Below are 22,810 nucleotides of genomic sequence, written 5' to 3'. Positions count from 1 at the left end.
GGTGAGACAATCACCTGATGACAAACAGGAGAGCTTATTAGCCTCAGGTGTGTAGAAACAAACGGCAGGAAACCAAAAGCTATTCCACTCCTGCAAGAAAAGGGTGTGGTTAGATACACACACCCAAACACACTCACACAAACATACTGAGAGAGAAAGAGAAAAAAAGAGGACAGACGAGAGAAGCGCAAAGAACCACTGAGGAGTGGAGGGCCATCAGACAAGCTACTTTACAAGTTTTTTTTGTTTTGATCAAATGAATATCATATTGCAAAGAACTCTTGAAACTAGTGTTTAAAATGATAAACTCCCTAGAAGAGTGTTTATAGAAGTCAGAGATCATTTGAGAGATCATTCTTCCCACATCTTTCTGTTGGCCATAAAAGAATGCAAGTTTACAGCACTTCCACATTGGCTACACCTTTCAGACTCTGTGTCTATGTTTCAGAATACCATCTTTAGCCATTTCACATCTGCAGTCTTCCTGTAACTTTATTACATCAGAAGCATAATTCAGGCATTAATGCTGGGGAAGGATGTCTGTCTGCATGTGTTTTCTTTTATGCCTGGGTACATTTGGTGAGCTGGCAGTCTGGTTTGTTGGGGGTGTAACACAAGATGATGTTCACAGGCAGTCTGTTTGTGGATGCCAAGGTATTTCCTGCCCGTGCAGAGCTCTGTCTTTGGCCTGCTAATCCATTCCTGAGGAAACTGCTCCAAGTTTCTGCAGTGGACAGTTGTCGTTTATTCGTTGCAGATATAAATCTTGTTCAGTCTTTTAAATGTTCCAGCAAAGTTCTTTTTCATATAATTAATTGGTGGTGTATTTTTTTTATTTTTTTATTTTTATTTTTTTTGGGGGGGGGGGGGGGGCTATATCATTTCCACAAAAGAGGGCGCTGTTGCTCACTTATAGTTAATAGAATGAGGTTAATGCAACTTGTGCTTAATTCCTATACAGTCAATACTTTTCTTTAATATGAATAAGGTTTGCTTTATTGGTGCCTTTGATCAGATCTCAGTTAGAATATGCATTACACAAATTAGGTTTAAAAGTTCTAATTTGTCGTTTTCAGTAAATCTGCATTGGACTATCCTCCTAAATTGAATTACAATATAACCGCGTTGAAGTTTGGAAACAACTCCAAGGAGACTGTATCGTTTCCTCCAGTCTATGCTATAATTAGCTGGGCTTGTTGTCCTTGATTGTAGACAAAATATGTTTTGTTGTCATGCATCCCATTCATTCATCACCCACTCAGCTTTTAAACCCCACCTCAGTGACTGCAGCAACAAGGCTTAAAAACATTAGCTATTTAAAAATACATATAGCAACCCAGGAAGATGATAAGATTCAGAATAAAGTGTGGCATACAACTGTTGCCATTAGCCTGCAAACCTGCTTTAATAATATGCACTTTAAATGTGTTTGTGGCCACAGTGGCCTTGGTTGTTATTATGGGCACCGAGACCTGAATACACCAAAGAAAATAACCAAGGCAGAAGGGCATTGTTCCGATAGAACACCCACACACATGAACAATAAATGACCAAGGCTGGGAAAACATTGTTTGCTTTGACGCAGAAAGGAAATGACATGTATGACACAAAGAAACAGACAAACACACTCACGAATTATCATACTGGGATGAACAATAAGTGATAAGTGATTTAAAGGAAACAAATAACAACACACGAGAAGAGCTTTCATCTATGATTATTTTTATTTTATGAAACTACTTACATTTAATGCCATTTTACTAATGTTTTTTCAATAAAATAATGCAAGTAATATGAATAAAGAAACTGTACAAATAATACTCTAAAAATATCGATATCAGAGAACTGCCTCCTTATCAGCCATTCAATGTGCCACCAATAAAAAAGGATAAAAGAGTGAAAGAAAATATTTGCTGGTTTAATTATCTAAAAATTCCAGATGCCATTTCCTGTAGTAAAGGAAGTGGGCGGATTGTGCCTCAGGAAGTAGGCATTCCTTCACATTTGGGCACCTTAGACATTTTTTTTTTTTTACTCGCTGAGTAAACACGATAGCATTTCTCCGGCTGTCCAAAGAGAGCACTTACAAACTTATCATACAACCTTCATTTTTCTCTGCTGAATAATTATAGTATCGCTTGTGAAAATATCTCAGCTCCACAGTGAACACGTGAAGTTCTATTACTTGTATCGTTCCTTGTGTGAAATACCCGCAGAGATTAAATGAATACTGTACAGTGAAAAGACTGCGGGAAAAAATGGGGTCAGACTGGTGGCGTGCTGTAGCGGATCTCCATGTTGAATTTGTCCGGCGTCTTGGGCAGAGGAGGCTTCTTCAGCATTTTGTGCTTCATGATGATTTCCTCGTTGGCATATATTGGGGTGTCTGCGTCATCAGAGTGGTACCCTGACTGATATCCACTCGTCTGATTGGATGACTCCGAACCCAGAGACTCTTTACTCTTGCACCGCAACAGTTGGCTAAAGAGTCAAAGCAAGATGAGGACACATTTAAGACAGATTCACAGGGTAAAAAAACAATATGAAATAAACCACTCAAAGAAAGCATGCAAAGGCTTAGTCCCCACCTTAAGTTGGGTGTGGTTGGTAGATGTTGATTCAGACCCTTCATCTCCTCTGGTGAGAAGTCCATGCCACTGTCTGTGTGACCCTCCTGCCAAGAGGACAGCACTTAAATGAACTTAAGTGGTTGCTGTATGGCGGGAAGGTATTAACTTATTAACATTTTTTATGAAATGGGAATTGAATGATTATTTAATTATCATTTAGCTGTATTTGTAAAAATATTAAGCAATTAAGAAAAGTCGTTAATAGATATTTGAGGGGGGGGGGGGTTCTCTATTACACAAAAAGTTTTGCTTAATACAAATTCAATTTTTTTGTTCGTCTGAAAGTTATTGTCCTAGTTCAAAAGATTTTTTGCATTCTTGTATTCTCCAAAATGTCAGTCAGGGGTTTTGCTAAAATGTCACATCCATTAAGTGTTCTCTGGCTAACAAATAATCTTTATTTCCCATATCAGTGATCCTGTTGTTTTAACTAAACTCTAAGAAAACCTTAAAACACAAGACAACACAAAAGTGTAAAGTTTCAACAATTCAACATTTCAAAGGAGAGCTACAACTCAGGACAGATAAAATCTTGTTCCTTCTAAAGGTGCTGATTGCTCTTTGTAGACTTTCTGAAGACTTTTTGTACTAAGTAGATAAACTGTGCTCTTGTTTTATGAATGAGGTGGTTGTTAAATGTGTAGTTTTACACTAACCATGACACTGCTGTGCGCCACAGGGACGTCTTCAAATGTCTTCACACTGAGGGGACGACTGCACCTCTCATTCTGTTGGGACAACCTGTACAAAGAGGATGTTTCAATAAAACCACAACTGAGTGCTCTAGCATTAACAAAATGAGAGAAGCAGTGGACAGAAGGAGGTAAGAGCATGACGCTGACCCAAGGGATGATGGGTTGTCATAGTTAAGCCGGGCTTCAAGAATTTCGCCACTTTGAGGCCTGCTATACGGTCTCCTGGGGTCAGGGGCTGCTTGGCATTCTTCTGCTTCACCTACTGTCAAAGGTATATAGTCCTTCCCATCCTGGAGATACAGAGTACGTTACTGGCTCAAAATACACACTGAATTAAATAATTATACATAAACAAATAGAGATATAAACTTTAAAAATCTAATACATAAGCCACATTATAAATCCATTTCAAATATATGTGATGTTTTCATATTTGCTGTCATTTGCTTTTTGATTTTGTTTCACCTAAAAAACTTGCTAAAGCTCCCATAAAAGGCATTCAGGGTACGCTGCACAGATGTAACAACTTCTTTGTAGCTGACAATGTTTTAAAGTGTTGCTGAGGCACAAATGAATTTTAAATATCCTATTACTTATGAACACTGCTGCCTTTTTGTTTAGGCCTGAACTGACCTGCTGGGCACTAGCCTGTAGCAGGTTTCCCAGGTGTTCAACCAGTTCGGTAAATGTTGGCCTGTCCGTGGGACGATTCAGCCAGCAGTCCAACATGGTCTGGTATCTGTGAATATGGACAATGAGGACCGCAATAAGAGCAAATGATTCAAGTTACATTTCTGTAAATCGTTCAACCGTCACTGTCTACTTACATCTCAGTGGTGGCATATTCGGGTGGTCTCATCCTGGTACCTTCCTTAAGCCTCCTGCAGAATGATTCATCAATGCAAACACCCGGATAAGGAGAAGCCCCTGAAGAAGACATTACAGAAGTTTCATTGCAGATATAAAGTGGTCATTAAGCAGTGTTATTTGATTACTTCTAAACTTAACCCTTACCCAAGGAAAAGATCTCCCAGAGAAGGACGCCAAAGGACCAAACATCACTTTGCGTGGTGTATACGCGGTCAAATATGGTCTCAGGAGCCATCCACTTTAGAGGGAGACGTGCCTGTGGTAACAATAAAACAGTAAATTATTCCTTCTTATGCTTTATTTGTGTAAATGAGTATGTAGTAAAGTGAATAACCTTTACTATCCTATTACAGTGGTATCTGTTAATGTGCATGGATATAGTGGATAGCAGGTGAACATGATACAAAGATATCAGACAGGTCAGAACGCCCATGCTGACCCAGGTCTAGAGCATCAGAAGCTGACTATGGAAGAATGGCTGATAGCTTTGGTGACTTTCACTGTCTTTTCAATCATATGAACACCTGGGTGCACAAGGATCATTTAACTAGGGAGGAAAAAGCAACAGGATGAGCTTTTTGAAGAAGCCAAGACAGGATCCTATTTGGCACCAACATTGACTAAAATGAACTTCAGGTAATGTGTTGGTGAATGGTGTGACAGGATACCTTGAGTCTCAGCTTCAATTGGTCAGAACTGATTTACAGCATGAGGGCAGCCCAAGCGCTATTAGATTAGTGCTTCTAATGAAGGGACACACTGGTGGAGTATCGGTTAAGAGGACTCACGTCTCCTTTGCGGACATAGTCCGGGTCTTTGTAGACATCTCTAGCGAGACCAAAGTCACAAATCTTCACCACATTGTTTTCTGAAAGAAGGATGTTTCTGGCCGCCAGATCTCTGTGAATGCACTATCGACCAAACAGAGACATTTACATTCAAAGCATGAATTAAGTAATATAATTATTAAGTAATAAGTAATAAGAATTTAGAATATAAATAATAAGAATATTAAGTAATAAGAATTACTAATAATTACTAAGAATAATAAGAATTAAGTAATATCTCCACTTTCAATGCAGATTTGTGCACCAAAAAATTCAGACCCTTGTGATTTCACCTTGCGAGAAGACAGAAACTCCATTCCTTTGGCCACCTGGAAGCTGTAGCTTATCAGGTCTTCCATGGTTAGATGGTCATCATCTGAACTCTCTGTAATAACGAGATTTCACAGGAATAAATACGAAGCCTGAGTGGCACCACAGTAATGTTATTCTAAGTTGTCTTCAGAACCTTTCTGAATGTCCATGTTGCTGCCTGAAGCCCTGTCTGAAGTGGTAGAGCAGACCGCTGTTCCTGTGCAGATGTCCAGCTGGGCAATCTTCCCCAGACCCAGATCCCCTTCAGTCACATCCTCCTCTGCAGACACCCACCTCTGGCTATTTACTCGCTTCCTCTGTTCAGCACAGAATAGTTAAACTAATGAAAAAATCCCAACATTTCATGCAGGAATTGTTTGTATTGCCTGCAATATGGTTCATGTTAGATACAATCTGTGGACAGTACAGAACTGCACTACCACTTAATGATCAGTCAGTCTATTTGATTGTGTGCAACCATCTGGATTGTAAACCACATCAGAGGACTGACTGTGGTTTACTGGGTGCATGTGGGTTACACATAATTTACCTTGTAGGGGCTGTACTCTCCGCGCTTGCTCTTAAGGTAGCTGGATAGATTTCCATGTTTACAGTATTCAACAATAACCATCAGCGGTCCTGCAAGCAGAAGGAAGAGAAAGAAGTTTAATTATCAGAAGGAAGAATGAACATTAACACATTAAAGGGCAACAGATGGCACACTGATGTTGATTTATAAAGATTATAAGATTCAAATTCATGCTTAGGACATGCTTAGTCAGCTAAAGTAAATAATGCACTTGGTTTGACTGACCCCCAGGTTTTGTGCAGGCTCCCAGCAGGTTGACCACATTAAGATGATGTCCAATGTGGATGAGAATTTTCAGCTCTGACATCAAGGCGCGGTACTCACTTGCTGTGGCTCCCTCTGCACATAGAGATAACATTAGTTCTGCGTGTTTGAAGGTTTTTATTGTGTTTGCTCGCTGTGTGTAATAAAAGGAGGACAAAATACAAACCCTTAAGCATCTTGACTGCAACTGTGGTGCATGTGGTCACTTTCTCAATGCCGAATGCAGCTGCTTCTACCACCTGGCCAAATGCCCCTCGTCCCAGTGGGTCACCTTTAAAGTAAAATGTTTGTCATGACCAAAATCCCTAAAAAAAATACTTTTAGTACTTGTGATTTTTAATTGAAATATTGCAACTAGTGAGGACAGTGCTAGAAATTTTAAAATGCTAAACTAAGGTGGTAAAAAAGCTTCTGGCAGGTATGATGGTTGTTAGCATGCTGAACATGAAGGAGAAGCCTCTTTCAGCTGCTCCCTTATTCACAAAGGGTCACCACAGCAGATAGCTCAGATGGCCTTCGTGACACAACACTAAAGGGACTTTTCACATGTTAAGCAAATGTGTAACCCACTATGCTATAGGGCCATTTATGTTAGCTGAGCTGTTCCCTGATCTTTCTACACTTGTAGGTAAGTGTAAAGGTCTCTGAGATACTCTAAATGATACAGAATTCTACAGCAAGAGTCTACTGACAATATTACACCTTCATTAGCTCCCCATTCGCTAACATATCCAATAAAGATTCTGCTTCTCACTTTAAAGCTTTCAGTTACATGGTACCCCATATCTATCATACCTCCTTCATCCTTACACCCTTGCCCTGTGCTGCCCTACACTCAGCAGCTCTATTGACTGCTCCTCGCGTCAAACTTAACACAACGGCTACCAGAACCTTCAGGTGTGGTGCAGTTTTTCTTTGGAACTTATTACCACTTCACTTTCATCAGCTAGACTTATCAGCCCAGTTCAAATAGCAGCTCAGAACTCATAAGTAGGTAGTGCTAGCATTAGCCATTTAATATCATTCTCCTATCCAAATATTGGCACAGTTTCAAAACGACAAAATGGCAACAGACAAAAAGTCATCAGGTTTTGTTTTTTGTTTGTTTGTGGGGGGGGGGGGGGGGGGGAGAGAGATGTCAATGTGCCTGCTTTGACCATCTCAAGCATTTTATCAGCCATTGTGACAGGAAGTATCAAAAACAAGTGTTTCAAATCACAGCACTGATCTTGAACTTTCTGTTGTATTTGATGTATATAGTGCAAGTCTTGATTGACTGGCTTGTTAACATCAGTGTTTATCTAGAATTTTATGAGGGAATGTCATCTGTGAGTATTGTCACTGGGGCCATATCCACATTTTGGTCTATGGGCTTAAAAACAATATTTAGAATCTCATGATTGCCTATTTTTGCCTCTGGCTGGCCAGTGATCAAAACACTGAAAGACAGACATCGATGATTCTTTGGTCCTGTTGTTAGCATGGTTTAAATCAAATGTGGGCTGTAACTTCATGTAATGTTTTAGAAACTTTATAAACTTTCATAAGGTAGACACTGGTTGGTAGCAGTGCACATGTTTGTTTTAACAAGTCTTCTCAAAGATTGTTTGAATGATAATCATGTCTCACCAAGTTTCAGCCTGTCCCGGGGGAATTCCCATTTGCTAGCATCATAGGTGAGCCTCTCACACTGCTCATCCATTGGCATATCCTCTGAGTCAAGGATCATGGAGAGGTAGCCGGTCTTCAGATCCACTCCATTTGGCTGAAACAGTGACGCAGTGGCAAATTTTAAAGACAAGCAGAGATGTAACATGTAAATTAATGAGCTGCCATTTCTCTCAGTTATTCCCTTTCACAGCAATCAAAGTGCACAACAGTTTTCCAGTGACTCCCGTGGCCATTCCATAAAAGGGGCCTAGTCAGTGTGGTGGGCCTACGTGACTTAGGGGAGCAGAGAGACTCCCTGTTGTTCCTGGATACAAAAGAGAGCGGCTACTGAGGGCCAGAGCAGTCACTTCCAATCAGCCGTAAATGCCTTACAGTGCATGTCATTGTACTCGTCAGTTTTACCGTGTTTGTCATTTTTTTTAATGGACATCATCCGTGTGCGTAACTGGAGGGGAAATCCGAGGAAGGAAAAGTACAGGAAAAAGAGGATGAGGAAGTTCTTACTCTCTTTCTCCCGCGGATGACGAAGACGATCAGTAACCAGAAAAACATAGCGATGACCACTGACCCAATAGGAACAATCAGCTCCACATTAGTCTTCTCTTCTGCACCTAAGATATACACAAAGAATATTTTTAAAATAAGAATTTAAAGGTACATGACATAAAATGTGTAGTGGTATCACAGAACAGATTTTACTGCACGCATGACAAATTTGAGGCCCGTGTTTGAGGAAAAAACAGTCGCAGTGGAATGTTGGTTATAATTTTAGTGAGGTGCCTTGGCAGCATTTCCTAAAGTTCAGACAGGTTTATCATTGTTTTTGGCCTGTTCACATGTGTATGTCTGTGTTTAGGTTGGAGAAAGGAGACTGTTGGAATCTGGACTGTAAGCAACCTGATATTTTATCTAGTCATAACAAATGGTCAGGAGTCAGAATGAATAACTACTGCCAAAGACAACTTGGAAAAGGTCTATCAGAGCCATTGTAGTGTGTCGCTGCTGTAATGGGCCCTTTCGTTCCACTGCTATTGAGCTTGAATTATTTGGGGGGCAGATGGGGGCAGAAAAGGTTACACTGAAGGGTTGTTTGCAGGGATTTTTCTCATCCCTTTGTGAATATGACAGACATGATGGACAGTCAGATTTCTGATCACAAATTGTTCATTAACAGCACACTAGCACACCCACCACAGATACCTGTGCTAGTTTCACTTACTTTCTGGCTATATTATTTGTTGGCCATTTCCATCATTATGCTATATTTGTAATAGAAGCTCTCCATTTTTACTGGTTAGGTATTCCTTTTTTAGTTAAAAGCTGGCCAAATGTGTGAGTATTACTTTTTTGTAATATGCAAAACTCAAAAAATGTTATTAAAGTGACGTTCAATTGCTTGCCTCCCCCCACCCTCATACACAGGGCTTTTGTTGTCAGAAGGTCTGTCCCTCTACCCCCTCTTTTAACAGAGCTGGCGCCTGAGCAGAATTGTGAGCTACTGTAACCGGGTGCACATTCTGCTGGCGGGGAGACGGTCACGTAGGCTCTGCGTCTAGTCAGGTCATTTGTTTGTTTTTCGCTGTGTCCCTGTGTTTGGTACAAAAAGACTGTGGACAAGAGAGCAGAGGCTGGAGCTCAGGCAGGGCTGGCTTTTCCCTTTGTCCTGCCGTCTTTTAATTGTTTTAGATTTAGATACTCCCAGAAGGATGTGCGTTAACTGGGGTAGCTTCCTGTCATGAGGAAGCAAAGCTATTTTTATTTAGATCTTTGACATATAAAAAGAAAAACTATGTGCGATGTGAATTTGTGAGACCAGTCTTTTTACTATTGGTGGAATTGCCAAAGGGTTTAGGCCAAAACCTTTCACACAGACAATAGGATATTCATGATTTTAAGCTGAGAATGTATTACAAACAACACAAGACACCCGGGACAGGCCCAAGGGCCCAGAAGGTCAGGGAGACCCTGAGTCAATGACAATGACATGCAACGCGCAGAGAAACTGCAAGAAATAACCACAAAGATATTAAAAAAAAGCATCTGCAGATGGACAAAAAACAAGACAAAACACAACCCCAATGAGAGAAAAAAACACTTTAAAAAGCAGACATGAGTTACAATAAAAGACGTTTAATGAAATGTATTACTTATTGGCATCATCTTAGTTAGTGACTGACCTTCAGTACTCAAAGAGGCCTGTGCTGTGTCACACCCAAGGCTGTTACATACAGTGCAGGTGTACAGACCACTGTCCTCCTTCGTCACACGCTGAATTGTCAGACTACGGTTCTGCTGATTCAGAGTAACACCTGAAAGGCAACCAGGTGTTTTGTTTTGCAGCTCTTGTAACTCATGAAGTAAATCAGTTTTCAGTGCAACGCTGCACATGTCTCACCTGAGCTCTCCACAACAGTGTGGTTGTTTTTGGTCCAGGCAACAGTCGGGTTTGGCGTCCCAGCAGCCATACAGCGGAGAGTGACTGTCGAACTTACTCTAACCTTTTGGTCAGTGAAGTTATTAAGGATCCTTGGAGCCTCGAGGTCTAAAAATCAGAATTATAAAGATTATTTTGAAACAAAAGTATGATTCACTTAACAAACCCTGACCTATTCTTTACAAAAAGAAAATGCTGTGAGTACATCTCACCTCTGAGAGAAACACTGTGTAGCAGGCAGGTTTTCTCCCCAGTGATGATGTTTACCACCTGACAGGCGTACAGGCCCTCATCCTGATGGGACGCATTGCGAAGTGACAGCTCCAGAGTCACATTGGTGCCAGGCTGGGGGGTCAGGACAGCATGCGACAGTGGAGTAGGCTGCAGAGTCAGTGAGCGACAAGGCTGCGCCAATGTTCCCTGCTCTGACTTGGAAACGTTGGTCACACGAAACCAGGTGAGGTTGCCGTAGATCAGTGAGTCTGCCTTACACCGCAGAATGACATGATCCTCCTCCAAAGGCCTGTTAGAGGGAGACATAGTCACCTCAAGGCCACCTAGGGATGGAAACACATGGGTAAAGAATGAGTAAGGATATAAGAAGAAGAAGAATACTGAAAAGGCTGTTTATAATGATGACAGAAGCCACACCATCAGACACAAAACGATTACAACAAGATGCTTTTTAAGAGGTAAAAAAAGGATGGAACTTACGTGTTACATGGAAAAAGATGACACGTGAATCCTTGCCTACTTTGTTCGCAGCCGTGCATCTGTAGAGGGCGTGAGCCTCAGCTTTCTGAATCTTTAAAGAGCTCGTGATTTTCTAGAGAAATACATTTCATCTGTGAGTAACTACTATTTAGCTAAACTCCAAATACCGTATCGTGCAGATATCGTAAAATTCTTGGAGCAAAAGGGAAAATATGGTGTAATCACAGACTTTTTGTTACCTTTTGAGCTTGATCAGTGTCAGTTCTAATTGGCTGTACGTGGTTGTGACCAGTTCTGTTGCTGACATCTCTCCAATTTGTGCACTCCTTCAGCTGTGATTCAGACCTAACAAGTCTTGACCTGATGGACAAAAGTGAACAGAAGAATCATAAAACACAAATATCCAGCTCTGATCTTTTTTTTAAATTTTTATTAAATGCAAAAACACCAGCTGTGTAAACAGCTGCACAGCAGTTTCCTCTTTCACTCTGATACACTGAATTAGCACTGACAAATGGTACACAAAAAGAAGATGAAAAGAAGCTGGCAGGTCTTTCAGAATGACGGCTAAGTACTTGTTTTTCCACTTTTTTTCTATTTACCAATCCTACTAGTTTAATTTTTATTCTCATTTTTAACTGCCAATACACCCAAATACAGCGAGAAACACCATAAAATTTAGTAAACAGGGAAAGAAAGTAAGTAAGTAATAAGAAGAGGTTTAGCTTTAGCAGGAAGAACCTCTTTTTTGAAAAAGAACATGACAGGAACAACAGGAAACGTAGTGCAGGACAGAGGAAGTGCTCAGATGTGTAGAAAGATGATAAGGAATCTGCTGCTGGTGTTGTCTGGTCCCTCACACACACACACACACCATCCTCCTTTCTATCAACACTGTGAAATCACAACAGGAGTCTTTCGTGAGGTTGTTGTGTAACCGGCTGAATATTGCATCGGCAGGGCTGTTATCTTAAACAGCTGATCGAGTGAGCACAAACACTAGGCCAGTACAAGTCGTCCAAAATTAGTGAGCACATTCTAAGTCTGAATAACTGACATGGTTCTAAAAATGGACATTGTGAAGAGAATGAATCACATCCGCTGATTTGCATCGGATCACAGTGTGCTCTCATTGTCTCCCCTCTTGTTTTGGTCAACATCACGAAAGCAGCTATTCCTCTTCTATATCAACAACCTGTTGACAATGAGTGACTCAAAGTCATGTGACTACTCCATGCATACACAAAAAAAAAGCTCTGAACCGAATGTATCTTTCTGCCCTGAACCTGTCTAACTGTGCCACATGTGAAAAAGTTCAACTGTGTTCAAAGTCCCAACTTTAACATTTATGTGTGAAAATGGCCTCTTTGTTTCTCTTTTACACTCACACTGAAGAGTTGACTTGCATGAAAGCCTCTGGGCAGTCCTCTTTGGACATCCACTCCCACTGGATGTGTGTAGGTACGGGAAATCCACGAGCGGTGCAGCTCAGAGTCGTGCTGCTGCCGTACAGGTACACATCAGTGTCCACTGCCATCTCCTTCTCTATGATACAAGGAGGAACTGCAAAGGAAGAAGTAGAATCATATCCACAACAGGCAGCTGAAAATGAATGCAAAAGGGAAAGAAGAGGAAAAAAACACACCATTGACCAGCAGCTGGAAAGAGCGCCTCTGTTCCTCTTTTGTAATTTTATTGGTCAGGATAACTGTGTAAATGCCAGCGTCTGTTTCTTTAACTTCACGTATGACGAGGGCATCACTCTTCTGTTTTATTCTGTAGTCATTCAATGGGAGGTCATTTTTAAACCTGGGAACACAAAGTAAGAGTAAGAGAAAAGTTATAAAATCCATCCAGTTTTGAAACTGTAGCTTTAATGCATGGAAATTGCTATGCATAAAGCAAGTACTGCTGTGAACACACCATTTAATGATGGGTTCAGGGTAAGCTGAGTACTTCACGGGGATGTATGTAGATGGTTCTCCCACATTTACCTCCCACACCTTTGTCCAGGGCTCTTCCATATCAATAAAAGGTTTTTCTGGAAATACAAAAATCACAAAAATAGAGAAAAGATCAATTTTTTAATGACTTTCTTACAATTATTATTTTGGCTTCAAATGAAGCAATAACCCAAAAACTATCTGAGACCATACATACCATACAAAATGATTCATTTGATTCTATGATTTTGTCAATTGTTTCTAGGAAAATCTATCTCAAACTGCACGTTTAATTTTCTCCTGATGCTGAACAAATGTAATTTTAGGAAAGGGAAGTTTAGACCATTTCCAAATCCCTGAAAGTGGTATTAAAATTTATTAGATGGCTTAAAAGCATAACTGATTGCAATAATAGGAATAAGAACAACAACAAGTATTATTATTACTAATAATAGTATTACAATTCAACTGGATTGGTGTGATACTTAAAATTAATTGCCCCATATGACTGTCATCAAGATAAATGCACAAATAATAAACAGCATGTTGTGAGAGATTAAATTTGTGAAAAAAAAAGATTAAAAAAAAAAAGACTGAGAAAAGAACACAAACAAGTTTATAAAGATGAAAAATATTATTAATGTTAAAAAATGTTAAATGAAAATTAGCAGAAATTCAGGGGTTTCAATGAGGGCTGAATTAGGGTTTTAATTATTAGGATCTGTTTGATGTCAGTGAGGAGAGACATCTCAGACACATCTCTCCAAGCACAAAGCCCCACCCACCTGCTGTTCAAACCTTGTGTTTGCAAAGGGCAGTCAATCAAACAAATACTTGGTTTAAAGATAGAGGAGCTAAAACAACTTTTCTATAAGGAAGGGTAAATCAGGCAAAGCCACTCTAACAGAGACAAACATTAAAGATGTGGCCTCTTAGCTAACAATTTAGGTTCCCAGTCCAAAGTACTACAGTCAACACCATCTACAGTAACATCTGTAGTTCCTCAGGAAACCAATGATGTTAATTTCCCATGAATAACTTAATGTTAAGTTTTACCAAGTAGGAACAGACAACACACTAGTAGGCTGAACTTGGCTCAACCAGAAGGCTCTGCAGCAACAATATAGAAGCATCTTTGATATTGCTGAAGTGTTATGTCAGCATACAGCATACTGTAGGATAATTTTTTTCCAATGCATAAAACGCCAGTAATCAAATAACATAAACTAAATAATTTGTGTCAGTTAAAACCTACTCTGAATATTTAACACAGTACAATCTTCAGCTGTCTTTGAGCTTAACAACTACACACATATTTTTTGTGAATGCTGAATTATTGCTTGGCTTGGAACTTTTTGAAAGTTTTCAGCCAACATAACAGGTGTTTTGTTTTCAGAGCACCCACCATAAACTGTAAGAAATGCCGAAGCGCTTTTCTCCATCTGCCCACTCGAAGCAGAGCAGATGAATTCTCCTCCGTGAGCTACCGTCACATTCTCCACGATCAGCGTGTTTGACAGCTCCAGAGAGTTCCACAGCTTCTTCTTGTGGGGAATTGTGTGGGGCGGCCTTGAACCATTGACCGAAGTCTGACAGAGGGAAGACATAATGTATAAACACACAGTTTTTAAACTCACGTGGCACTCATAATGGCTGTGATAACAGAATGTGGGAGGGTTTTTTTTTCTAGTTTTACAGAAATTAAAGATCAAGTGTTGCCTCAGTCCAGACAGCTTATTGTTCCCAGTAATGTAAGCAGTCAGAACATCAAAAACACATCTGGTCACCTTTGCACTTTGGTGGTACAAGATGAAGGCTGATGGATTCCTGAAAGCAGGAAGTAATGAATTTGTGCAAGGACAGCAGGAAGAGAGATACAGCACTTCTGGTATCTCAGTCTCTTCTCATCAGTAAGTCAAAGAGGCCAACCTAAAGGTGGACTGTTACGCTTTTCCTTATTTTCAGTCATGTTTATACTGTTACAATGGAGAATGCTCAAATTTTATGTTCCAAAAAGTTCCAAATAATGTTCCAAATAAGCTCCAAATAATGAGATCAGTGTATATACAAAAACAATTATTGTGAGCCAAAAGTTCAGGCTTAAGACTGCTATAAATAATCAATTTCAGACCAATTTTGTACTCTTTAGATCTTTACGATGCCTCTGAGAGCAGATATCCTCTAATAATTTTGATACTGGCATCTTAGGCCCAAAATAAGTTTAAGTTTTTTGTTTCTCAGGGGGATCCAATACTATGAAAGTTGTCTGACGTGTCTCTTTTTTCAGACAATGGATAAACTGAGGGGCTTCACCGGTGCTGATAATTATTTTTCTGTAGTTTGTATTTGTAAATAATCCACAGCTAGTACTTTCTTGACATGAGCAATATAACTTTTCTTTAAGACTGTTACATAAGTTCATTACAGGTTTACAACGATAATGAGAACAGAAGAGTGTGGGGTACTGACCAGAGCCCCACCAGAGTGCGTCCAGTTGAATTCGATGCCCACGTTCAGCTCTGTGAATGCAGTGCATCTGAGTATGAGCTGCTCCCCCACAGACAGCCTTACATTGTTGGGGGTCAGGGTGAGGTCATAAATCTTGTATCCTGCGGAAAAAGGAGGGAAGATAGTAAATCGACACACTATTGTTCTCCTGAGACTACAGACTCTCTCTGCACCAACACTCTGGTGCTCAGAGTGTTGGTGCAGAGAGTCTTTCACCTTACAAAGTCAAAATTAGAATTCCCAGTAAGTTTTGGTGTTATTTCCAGTCACATATGGGTGTTTTTACAGCCATAGAAATGACAACTGATAACTTCTCTTTGTATCTTTTTCCATCTTACCAACAACAGCCACAATGTAGAGCGGGGACTTAAATGTCTCGTTTCCAATACGAGTTTGGCAGGACACAACACCAGCGTAGCTGATCAGATGAGTGGGAACAGTGAAGCCCGTCCTGGCATCCCACACAGAATCCTTCCCATCCGGATGAAACTCCTTTACTGGATACTTCTGACAAACACACAAATTTCATGATTCCAAACAGAAATGTTTAAAGAATTTCACACCAATTGCTTTACACATGAGCACAGCGTGTAAATAAAACACCACATCTGGTAAACACAACTGTTTACCAACCTACATCTTCATAAAAATGCTTTACTGACAAGAAGCAAAGACCAGAAACAGCTTCTTACGATGTTTAGTGTGACATTGAGATTCTCCACCGAGCCCCGGCATGGTATTACCACTCGCTCCCCTTCACGGATAAACACCACCTCATATTCTTTTTCAGATGGCACAAACGGCACCTTATAATCTAAAAATTAACAAACAAATCACAATAGTAGATGTATTTCAGTGTGTGAAGTTGATAAATCCCATATTTTCCTTTATATAAATGGATGCTTGAAAAACACAGTGCAATAAACATAAAAAAAAATAAAACAACAACAACAAAAAAAGAAGAAGAAACTTAAATAGAGTTATACCTTGAACAAACACATAAACTGCTGCTGAGGTTTTACCATCTTCAGCTTTCAGGCCTATGTAGAAACACTGATACTGTCCAGTTTCATTGACAGTTGAATTGGTGATTGTGAGCCTTTTGCAGAACAGTCCTGATCCGCTGCAGTCACTGATAGAGTAACGAGTGCTTATAGCAGGTGTGGTCCACCTCAAATTCTGCCGACCTCTGCAGGAGAAGAAACAAGAGAATTATACTGCACATGCTACATGACCGAGTCGGTGAATTTAGCCAGTGATGGGGAGCAGTAAACAACATCTAGTAGTTTATCTGCATTTTGAGGTAGCAAAATTTTTATTTACATTTTGACTCAAGTAGTCAACTACTAACACTACATTAAACTTTAAGCAAAAGAAAGTACAGTATATTAAATTATAGTATTTACTAATTACTATTATTGTTCCAGTGTTGTAATATCTGCCTATAAAAAGTTCCATTTTGTTTTCTTCATGATTTTTTACTAAGGGGAGAGATCAAGTGAGCAGACTGTAATTTTCCTAAATATAGCTACATGGTTGTTTTTGCAACTAATGTAGCTGCCCCCTGCTGACCATCAAAGAGAATGCAAGTTTAAGGCACGTTCACATTAGCTTCATATTTAAGAATCTACAACTGCGTCCGTTTTATATCCACAGTCTATGATTAAAAGTAAAGTGGAACTTAAAGGGCTATATTGAGGATTGCGGAGAAAGTTTGCTCTACAATTAAGAGTGAAACGGAGCTGTTCATGTAGGCATGAAGCTAATAAATTTTGAGTCTTACTTACTTTTACTGAAACACAGGAAGGAGAGATGACGTCATAAACAACTCTGAAACTATACACTTACTTTCAGAGCTATGACAATAGAAAAAGCTGAATGTTTACACTGGAAGAGCGCTAGTTACTGCATTAGCAAAATTAGTCAACTATACGGTAATAACCTATTACACTTTCATGACGGCACTATCCTTGTGCTATCAATACTGTGTCCACATTTTGCTATATATAGACAGTTGTTGAGGTTTCTATTGGTGAAAAGTGTAGTTACAGTTCTGGGAAAATCACACTATATAGCATAGGCTATGGTCAAAGGTTTATATACACTCAAAATAGGCAAGAATGCCATGGTATATGGGGGGTTTTAATGAACTCTTGAAACTGTATACCTTTAATGACTTTAAAAACAAGATTGGGTACAAAAGTTTGAATTTACCTGGGATTTTTATAATCCACACAGGGTCTAAGTTATACATAGAGGCTCATATATATTCATACATTTCCACTAATATTTAGGGAAATGTCCCTTAGCAAGTTGCACCTGGACCAAATGTTTTTGGTATCCATCAACAAGCTTCTGGCATAATTCTGGGTTAATATTTGACCACTCTTCCTGGCAGAATTGGTCAATTTTATTTAACCTGGTTGGTTTCCTTGCACAGATCTGGCTTTTAAGAGTAGTTCATAAATCTTTAATAGGGCTTTGTCGGGGCTTTGGGAGGGCCATTCTAGAAGATTAATGTTAGCCTACTTTACCTGTTCCAAGAATCATTGTCCACTATTAGTGATGCTGAACAATTTAGAGATAGTGTTTCATCAATATTCCATCCACTTTGCACAATGTAATAGTACCACTGGCAGAAAAACACCCTCAGAGCATGATGCTACCACCAACTTGCTTGACAGATGGTACAGCGCCCTTAGATTTGAAAGTCTCGTATTTACCGTTCCAACAATACTTCTTGTCATTGTGGCCAAATTACTCAATCTTTCTCTTGTCTGACCATAAAAGTTTTCTCCAAAAGGTTTCTTGCTTGTTCATGTGGGCAGCTGCAAATTTCAGTCAAAATTGAAGGTATTGATTTAAGAGCAGGAGCTTCTTTCTTGATCAGCACCCGACCACCAGGCTGATGTACAGCTTACTTCATTGGAGACAATGACACTGTTGTTCCAGCAGTTCCCATTTTATGGCAGGTTTGAGCCTTAGTGGTTTCCCTGGGTTGTTCTTGAAAATCCTAACCAATTTCCTCTCAAAGTGGTGACACATCCTAATAACTTGTGTTTATGTACAGTTGTAGGAACTGATGATCTTGGAAACTGCAGATTTTTAGAAATGACTCCAAGATACCTTCCAAACTTGTGTAAATCTACACTTCTCCATCTTAAATCCTAAGTTCCTTGGGCTTTCCCACTGGTCTGAGTATTGGTCAGTCCAATGAGTGTTGTCAAATAAATCTCTTTTATGCGAGCCTAGCGAAACTACCAGTTGTAGTCAATCATGATTACAAGTTAATAGGCCTTGGACATGTAAAGTTAAAAGACATTGTAGAACCTTCAGCATCTCTTATTAAAAGATTTAACTCAATGTATATATTTGAGCATGCATGTTCTTACTTTTGACTGTGTGGATTAAAGAAAAGACTAAATAAAGTGGAAAAATTGTGCACCTTATTCTTGTTTTATTTTAATCATTAAAAACGAATGCTGTGTAATCATTAATAGCCAAAACGTAGCATGACCTTCATCTCCAGGATGAATGTAAACTCCTGACCACATCTGTATATGTCAATCCTTACCTTACCTTAATTGTAATAATAAGCCTAAAACCAGGTCTTTGTTTTCAAGCCTGCCAGTGAACAGCTGTCAAAAACTACCAATACCAAAAACATCTAACTTTCACAAAATGTTATCAAATGGCCATGTTTTTACTTAAATGTTATTCATTTATTGACTTGGTCTTCCTGTAAAAAACAATTACTCCAGTCAGATGTTCATGTTGTTTATATAAGGAGTTCTTGAGAACATATACTGCGCAGGCACCTTTTAAACAGAGACAATGACACGCACACATTTGTTGCATGTGACGGGGGCATGAATAAGTTCTAGGGTAGTTTTGCTGTTTGGCAAATCTTTTGGTGTGAAGTAAAAAGTTTGTAAAACCAGTTTCCCCAACACTAGCGTCTATAAGGTGTGTGCATAGCCTTACATACCTGCATGTTAGTTCAAGGTTGTCAGATTTGTTCATCCTATGGATGCCATAGATATTTAGTGTCGGTGGATCAGATATAAACCGCAGTTCCGCTGCTGGAGAGATTAACAGTACAAATCAGTCACAGCAATGACTTACTTTTAACACAATCAGGGTGATGACATAAGTCTCTACAAACAATGATTAAATGAAGGTTTCAGAGATCATGGCCCTACTGTTTTAAACAAATGCACTTAAGATTAAGATTAAATCAAACGGCACAAGGTAAAAACTGAAAGCAGAGCACAGGAAAAAACAGTCTCCATTATAAGATGTGCTTTGTATCTGAGTCTCTGGCTACATAGGGCCCTTTTTCCATTGCTGCAGCAAATGGCGGAGCTGTGTGAAAACAGGAAGCAGGAGAAGATGGGCCGGGTCAGGCTCAATAGTCTAGCACAGTGTGCCTTAGGTGGGGTTCCTGTTTCTGAGGATACAGCCTGCCCACCACCTCCCCGTGAGGCCCTAAAGGACATAATACATTGTATGGAAAAAAAAAAAAAAAAACGCTGTGTGTTGACCTGAGCTGATGAAGTGGGCCTTAATGATCTCAGAAGAAAAAAAAAATTAAACTGTTGAACAACATAGCACATCAGCAGAAACGGGGTACTTTTGTCATTTACATTTTACAACATAAAAACAAGTAATCAGGCCACAGTTCAAACGCTTTTGCTTAAATGTTTCCTCAAACTGGACTGCAGTTCTAAAGTGATATCAGCAAAGACAAAAACTATAGAACAACTGAGGACAAAGTGTTTGAAATGTCTTAGAAAAGCGGCAAAAGCTTTTATAGAGCTGGAGGGTGACTTTGAGTTAACAGATTTAACAAAAAAAAAAAAAGATCAGACAGAGATCATAATCTAATATATTTCATGTTTCTCATCTTAATCCTTTTTTTAAGGTAGACGTTTAAGGTAGAAGATTAAATGGGGATAATATTATTATCTTACCAGCAAAACAAGTGATTTCCAGAATAATGCCCAGTAGTGGAATGACGGACAGTGTCTGCGCCATCATCCGACAAAAGACAAGGACAAAGTCCTCATCAAAGTCCAATTAATAACGTTACTGTAGAAATAATGATAATCCTACTGCCTCATTACCAATCCATTAAAGAAAAAAAAAGCTGTTTCATATTCCACCCCAGAGAAAGTTTGAAAGTCATAAAAACAGCCTGCAGTGGATGGTGATCAGCAGTGGCTAAAGTGTGACTGTGCGTGTCCCCATGGAGCTTTTGCGGCTGAGGATGGAGAGACGCGCCTCGGCTGAGCAGCCTGCCTGCAGGGGAGGAGTCTCTCTCTCTGACTCTCTGTAAAATTACCAAGGCGAATGCAGCGTGCAATAAACTTCTGGGCTTGTTGCCAAGTTGATGGGAGGACTTACTGAACTTTGAGAGAAACTTGGGAGACTTAAGAACTAGTGACAGCCAGGATGCATAACCCCCTGCTGAGGAGTCGTAAAACTGTTTACACCATAACTTTGACTCCTAGAGTGATAATCATAAAAATTATACACTTATTAAAAGGAAAATCCCATTACCAAAAGCATTAAGAAAACGTGCGTTCATAAGTTAGGGTTAAGGACCTGTTTTCACTCCTGCATAAAAGTAGAAAGAAGCCCAAGAGTTGCTTATTCTCTCCTCCATGTGACCTAAAGCAACATTAGCATTCAGGTCTCACCAATATGAAACCAACACCAAGATCCATTTTTGCCTTGATTGCCATCTGCTGAAGGAAATGTGCTTTCGGATCCTTTTCGCAAGAGTTTTAAATAAATGCCAAGTGCTGTCAAAATAGAAACCGATGAGAACGAAAAAAACAGTAACAGGTCGTAGGTCACAGAACCAAAGTCATGAGGCCTAATAATAACTAAATCCTTGTTTCCTTCACTATTGCTACAACCAACTTTAAAAAAAAAAAAAAAAAAAAAAACAGGTTACCATGGTTGAATGAGAATAACTTTATTTTTTTTTACGCTTCTTCTAGAACACACAGTTACAACGCCACACTTCGGGTGAAAGTTTATGTTGATCATACTATTCATCCCGAGGGAAATTGGGTTAAGGCTGCCAGCCGTGCCAGCGCCGTAAAGAGGCGTACAACTCCCAGCGAACAGACCCCACGCATTCCCATATAATCACAGTGCTCCACACGTGTATCCTGCTGGAGTTGCTTTGCGTGATTCTCAATCAACAAAACAAACTGGCTACTTATGCTTAACAGCCACTTTGTTAAGGAAAAAACTTTTAAATTGTTCCTTAACGCAAATCTTCAATCAGTTTTGGTGCATAACCGGAAAGTCGATTCTTTTCATCTGGGCCCAGCGTTTTCACTGGGAGGATTGTAAATACAAGAAACAGTGGAAAGCACAATACGTTTAATTAATAAATGCGCTGAAATCGCTATATTACAGACGCAGTTAAAAATGTATTCTTCGACGAGTAAAAAAATATTTAAACATGTTGTTTGTGTGTGCTGCAGCTTGTGAACTTAAAACAAAAACAATGGATATCAAGGATGTTGGTTAAATATGATTTGAATGTAATTTCTATATGAAGTCCCCCTCTTTACAAATACAGTATGGTGTTGTCTAACTGTGTAATAAAAGACTGCATTGATATCATGAATTTGAAGATGCATTAAAAAAAATATTGATATTTTATAATCAAATAAAACAATATTAAGATATTCATAGAACAATTAATTAACCGGTTAATTAATTAATGTCATTCTGTAATTAATGTCACCTTAATAACCTGCAAATTTACAGGATCTCTTGATTACTGAATACAGACATTAAGTTATGTAACAACTGTGTTACAATTTGGGCATTTTAGTCATCATGATTATTCACAAAAAATATATATATATTTAGGCTTTTTCATGTAAGTTTGCAGTTCCTGGAACAGGCTGAAAATGGAGCAGTAATGGTGAAATGCAGTACTGACTAAACCTTACTAATGACTAATGTCCCTCCAATGCTGATCGGGTAGCTTTTTAATACTTGGAAATAAATTACAGCTGTAAAATAATCAAAGTATTAAGCTTTACTAGTGACACAGACTGGGCCTTTTTACAGGGTCAAATATATCAGTGGATCGGGTTCCATTACCTACCCAAAGATATCTGTTAAGGTTTGGAAAAAGAAACAGATAATCTGGGACAGTGCCAAAAACATGTCAGGAAAGCAGGGCGCAGCTTATACCAAACCCAAATGACATTTACATTAGGACTGCTGCCTTGAAAAGAGGAAAGGGATAAAGGTAATACCTGGAACTGATTAACATCAGATTGTGTCCCATTTTTGTATTTTTCTAGAACTTCAAACGTG

The 22,810-nt window shown here is 39.3% G+C and overlaps 1 protein-coding gene across 3 annotated transcripts; it reads right to left on the bottom strand.

Moving 5' to 3' along the window:
- Positions 1 to 826: 826 nt before the first annotated feature.
- Positions 827 to 20,753, bottom strand: kdr (kinase insert domain receptor (a type III receptor tyrosine kinase)). Of its 3 annotated transcripts, none has more exons than XM_085151644.1 (30): positions 20,431 to 20,753; positions 19,446 to 19,536; positions 16,444 to 16,646; positions 16,150 to 16,271; positions 15,796 to 15,964; positions 15,419 to 15,558; positions 14,355 to 14,538; positions 12,930 to 13,047; positions 12,652 to 12,815; positions 12,395 to 12,569; positions 11,246 to 11,366; positions 11,007 to 11,118; positions 10,505 to 10,849; positions 10,254 to 10,400; positions 10,036 to 10,167; positions 8,363 to 8,469; positions 7,817 to 7,952; positions 6,354 to 6,458; positions 6,149 to 6,262; positions 5,885 to 5,973; positions 5,489 to 5,651; positions 5,316 to 5,407; positions 4,984 to 5,106; positions 4,340 to 4,451; positions 4,153 to 4,252; positions 3,959 to 4,064; positions 3,473 to 3,615; positions 3,287 to 3,371; positions 2,589 to 2,674; positions 827 to 2,481 (listed from the first exon to the last, which is right to left on the bottom strand). In XM_085151644.1, exons 1-30 carry the CDS (start codon positions 20,495 to 20,497, stop codon positions 2,265 to 2,267), a joined length of 4,068 nt encoding a protein of 1,355 aa, XP_085007770.1. In that variant the 5' UTR covers positions 20,498 to 20,753; the 3' UTR covers positions 827 to 2,264. The 3 variants fall into 3 exon arrangements, with proteins under 3 accessions (XP_085007770.1, XP_085007768.1, XP_085007769.1); XM_085151642.1 differs by having other exon boundaries at positions 19,446 to 19,539; positions 20,431 to 20,752; XM_085151643.1 differs by having other exon boundaries at positions 15,796 to 15,961; positions 19,446 to 19,539; positions 20,431 to 20,752.
- Positions 20,754 to 22,810: the final 2,057 nt, after the last annotated feature.

The sequence above is a fragment of the Neolamprologus multifasciatus genome, chromosome 23 (genome assembly GCF_963576455.1).
Source record: "Neolamprologus multifasciatus chromosome 23, fNeoMul1.2, whole genome shotgun sequence".
In the NCBI taxonomy this organism is placed as follows: domain Eukaryota; kingdom Metazoa; phylum Chordata; class Actinopteri; order Cichliformes; family Cichlidae; genus Neolamprologus; species Neolamprologus multifasciatus.
The sequence above is the reverse complement of the archived record's forward strand: the minus strand, read 5'-3'. Positions and strand labels throughout refer to the sequence as shown.

Bases quoted from the DNA above. Each gene is read 5' to 3' on its own strand.
- kdr (XM_085151642.1), bottom strand. From the start codon at position 20,497: ATGATGGCGCAGACACTGTCCGTCATTCCACTACTGGGCATTATTCTG. The intron at 16,647-19,445 runs GTATGTAAGGCT...CTTCTCCTGCAG, and splicing joins AACCTTGAACTAACATGCAG to AGGTCGGCAGAATTTGAGGT. The intron at 12,570-12,651 runs GTGTGTTTTTTT...CTTCCTTTGCAG, and splicing joins TTTCCAGCTGCTGGTCAATG to TTCCTCCTTGTATCATAGAG.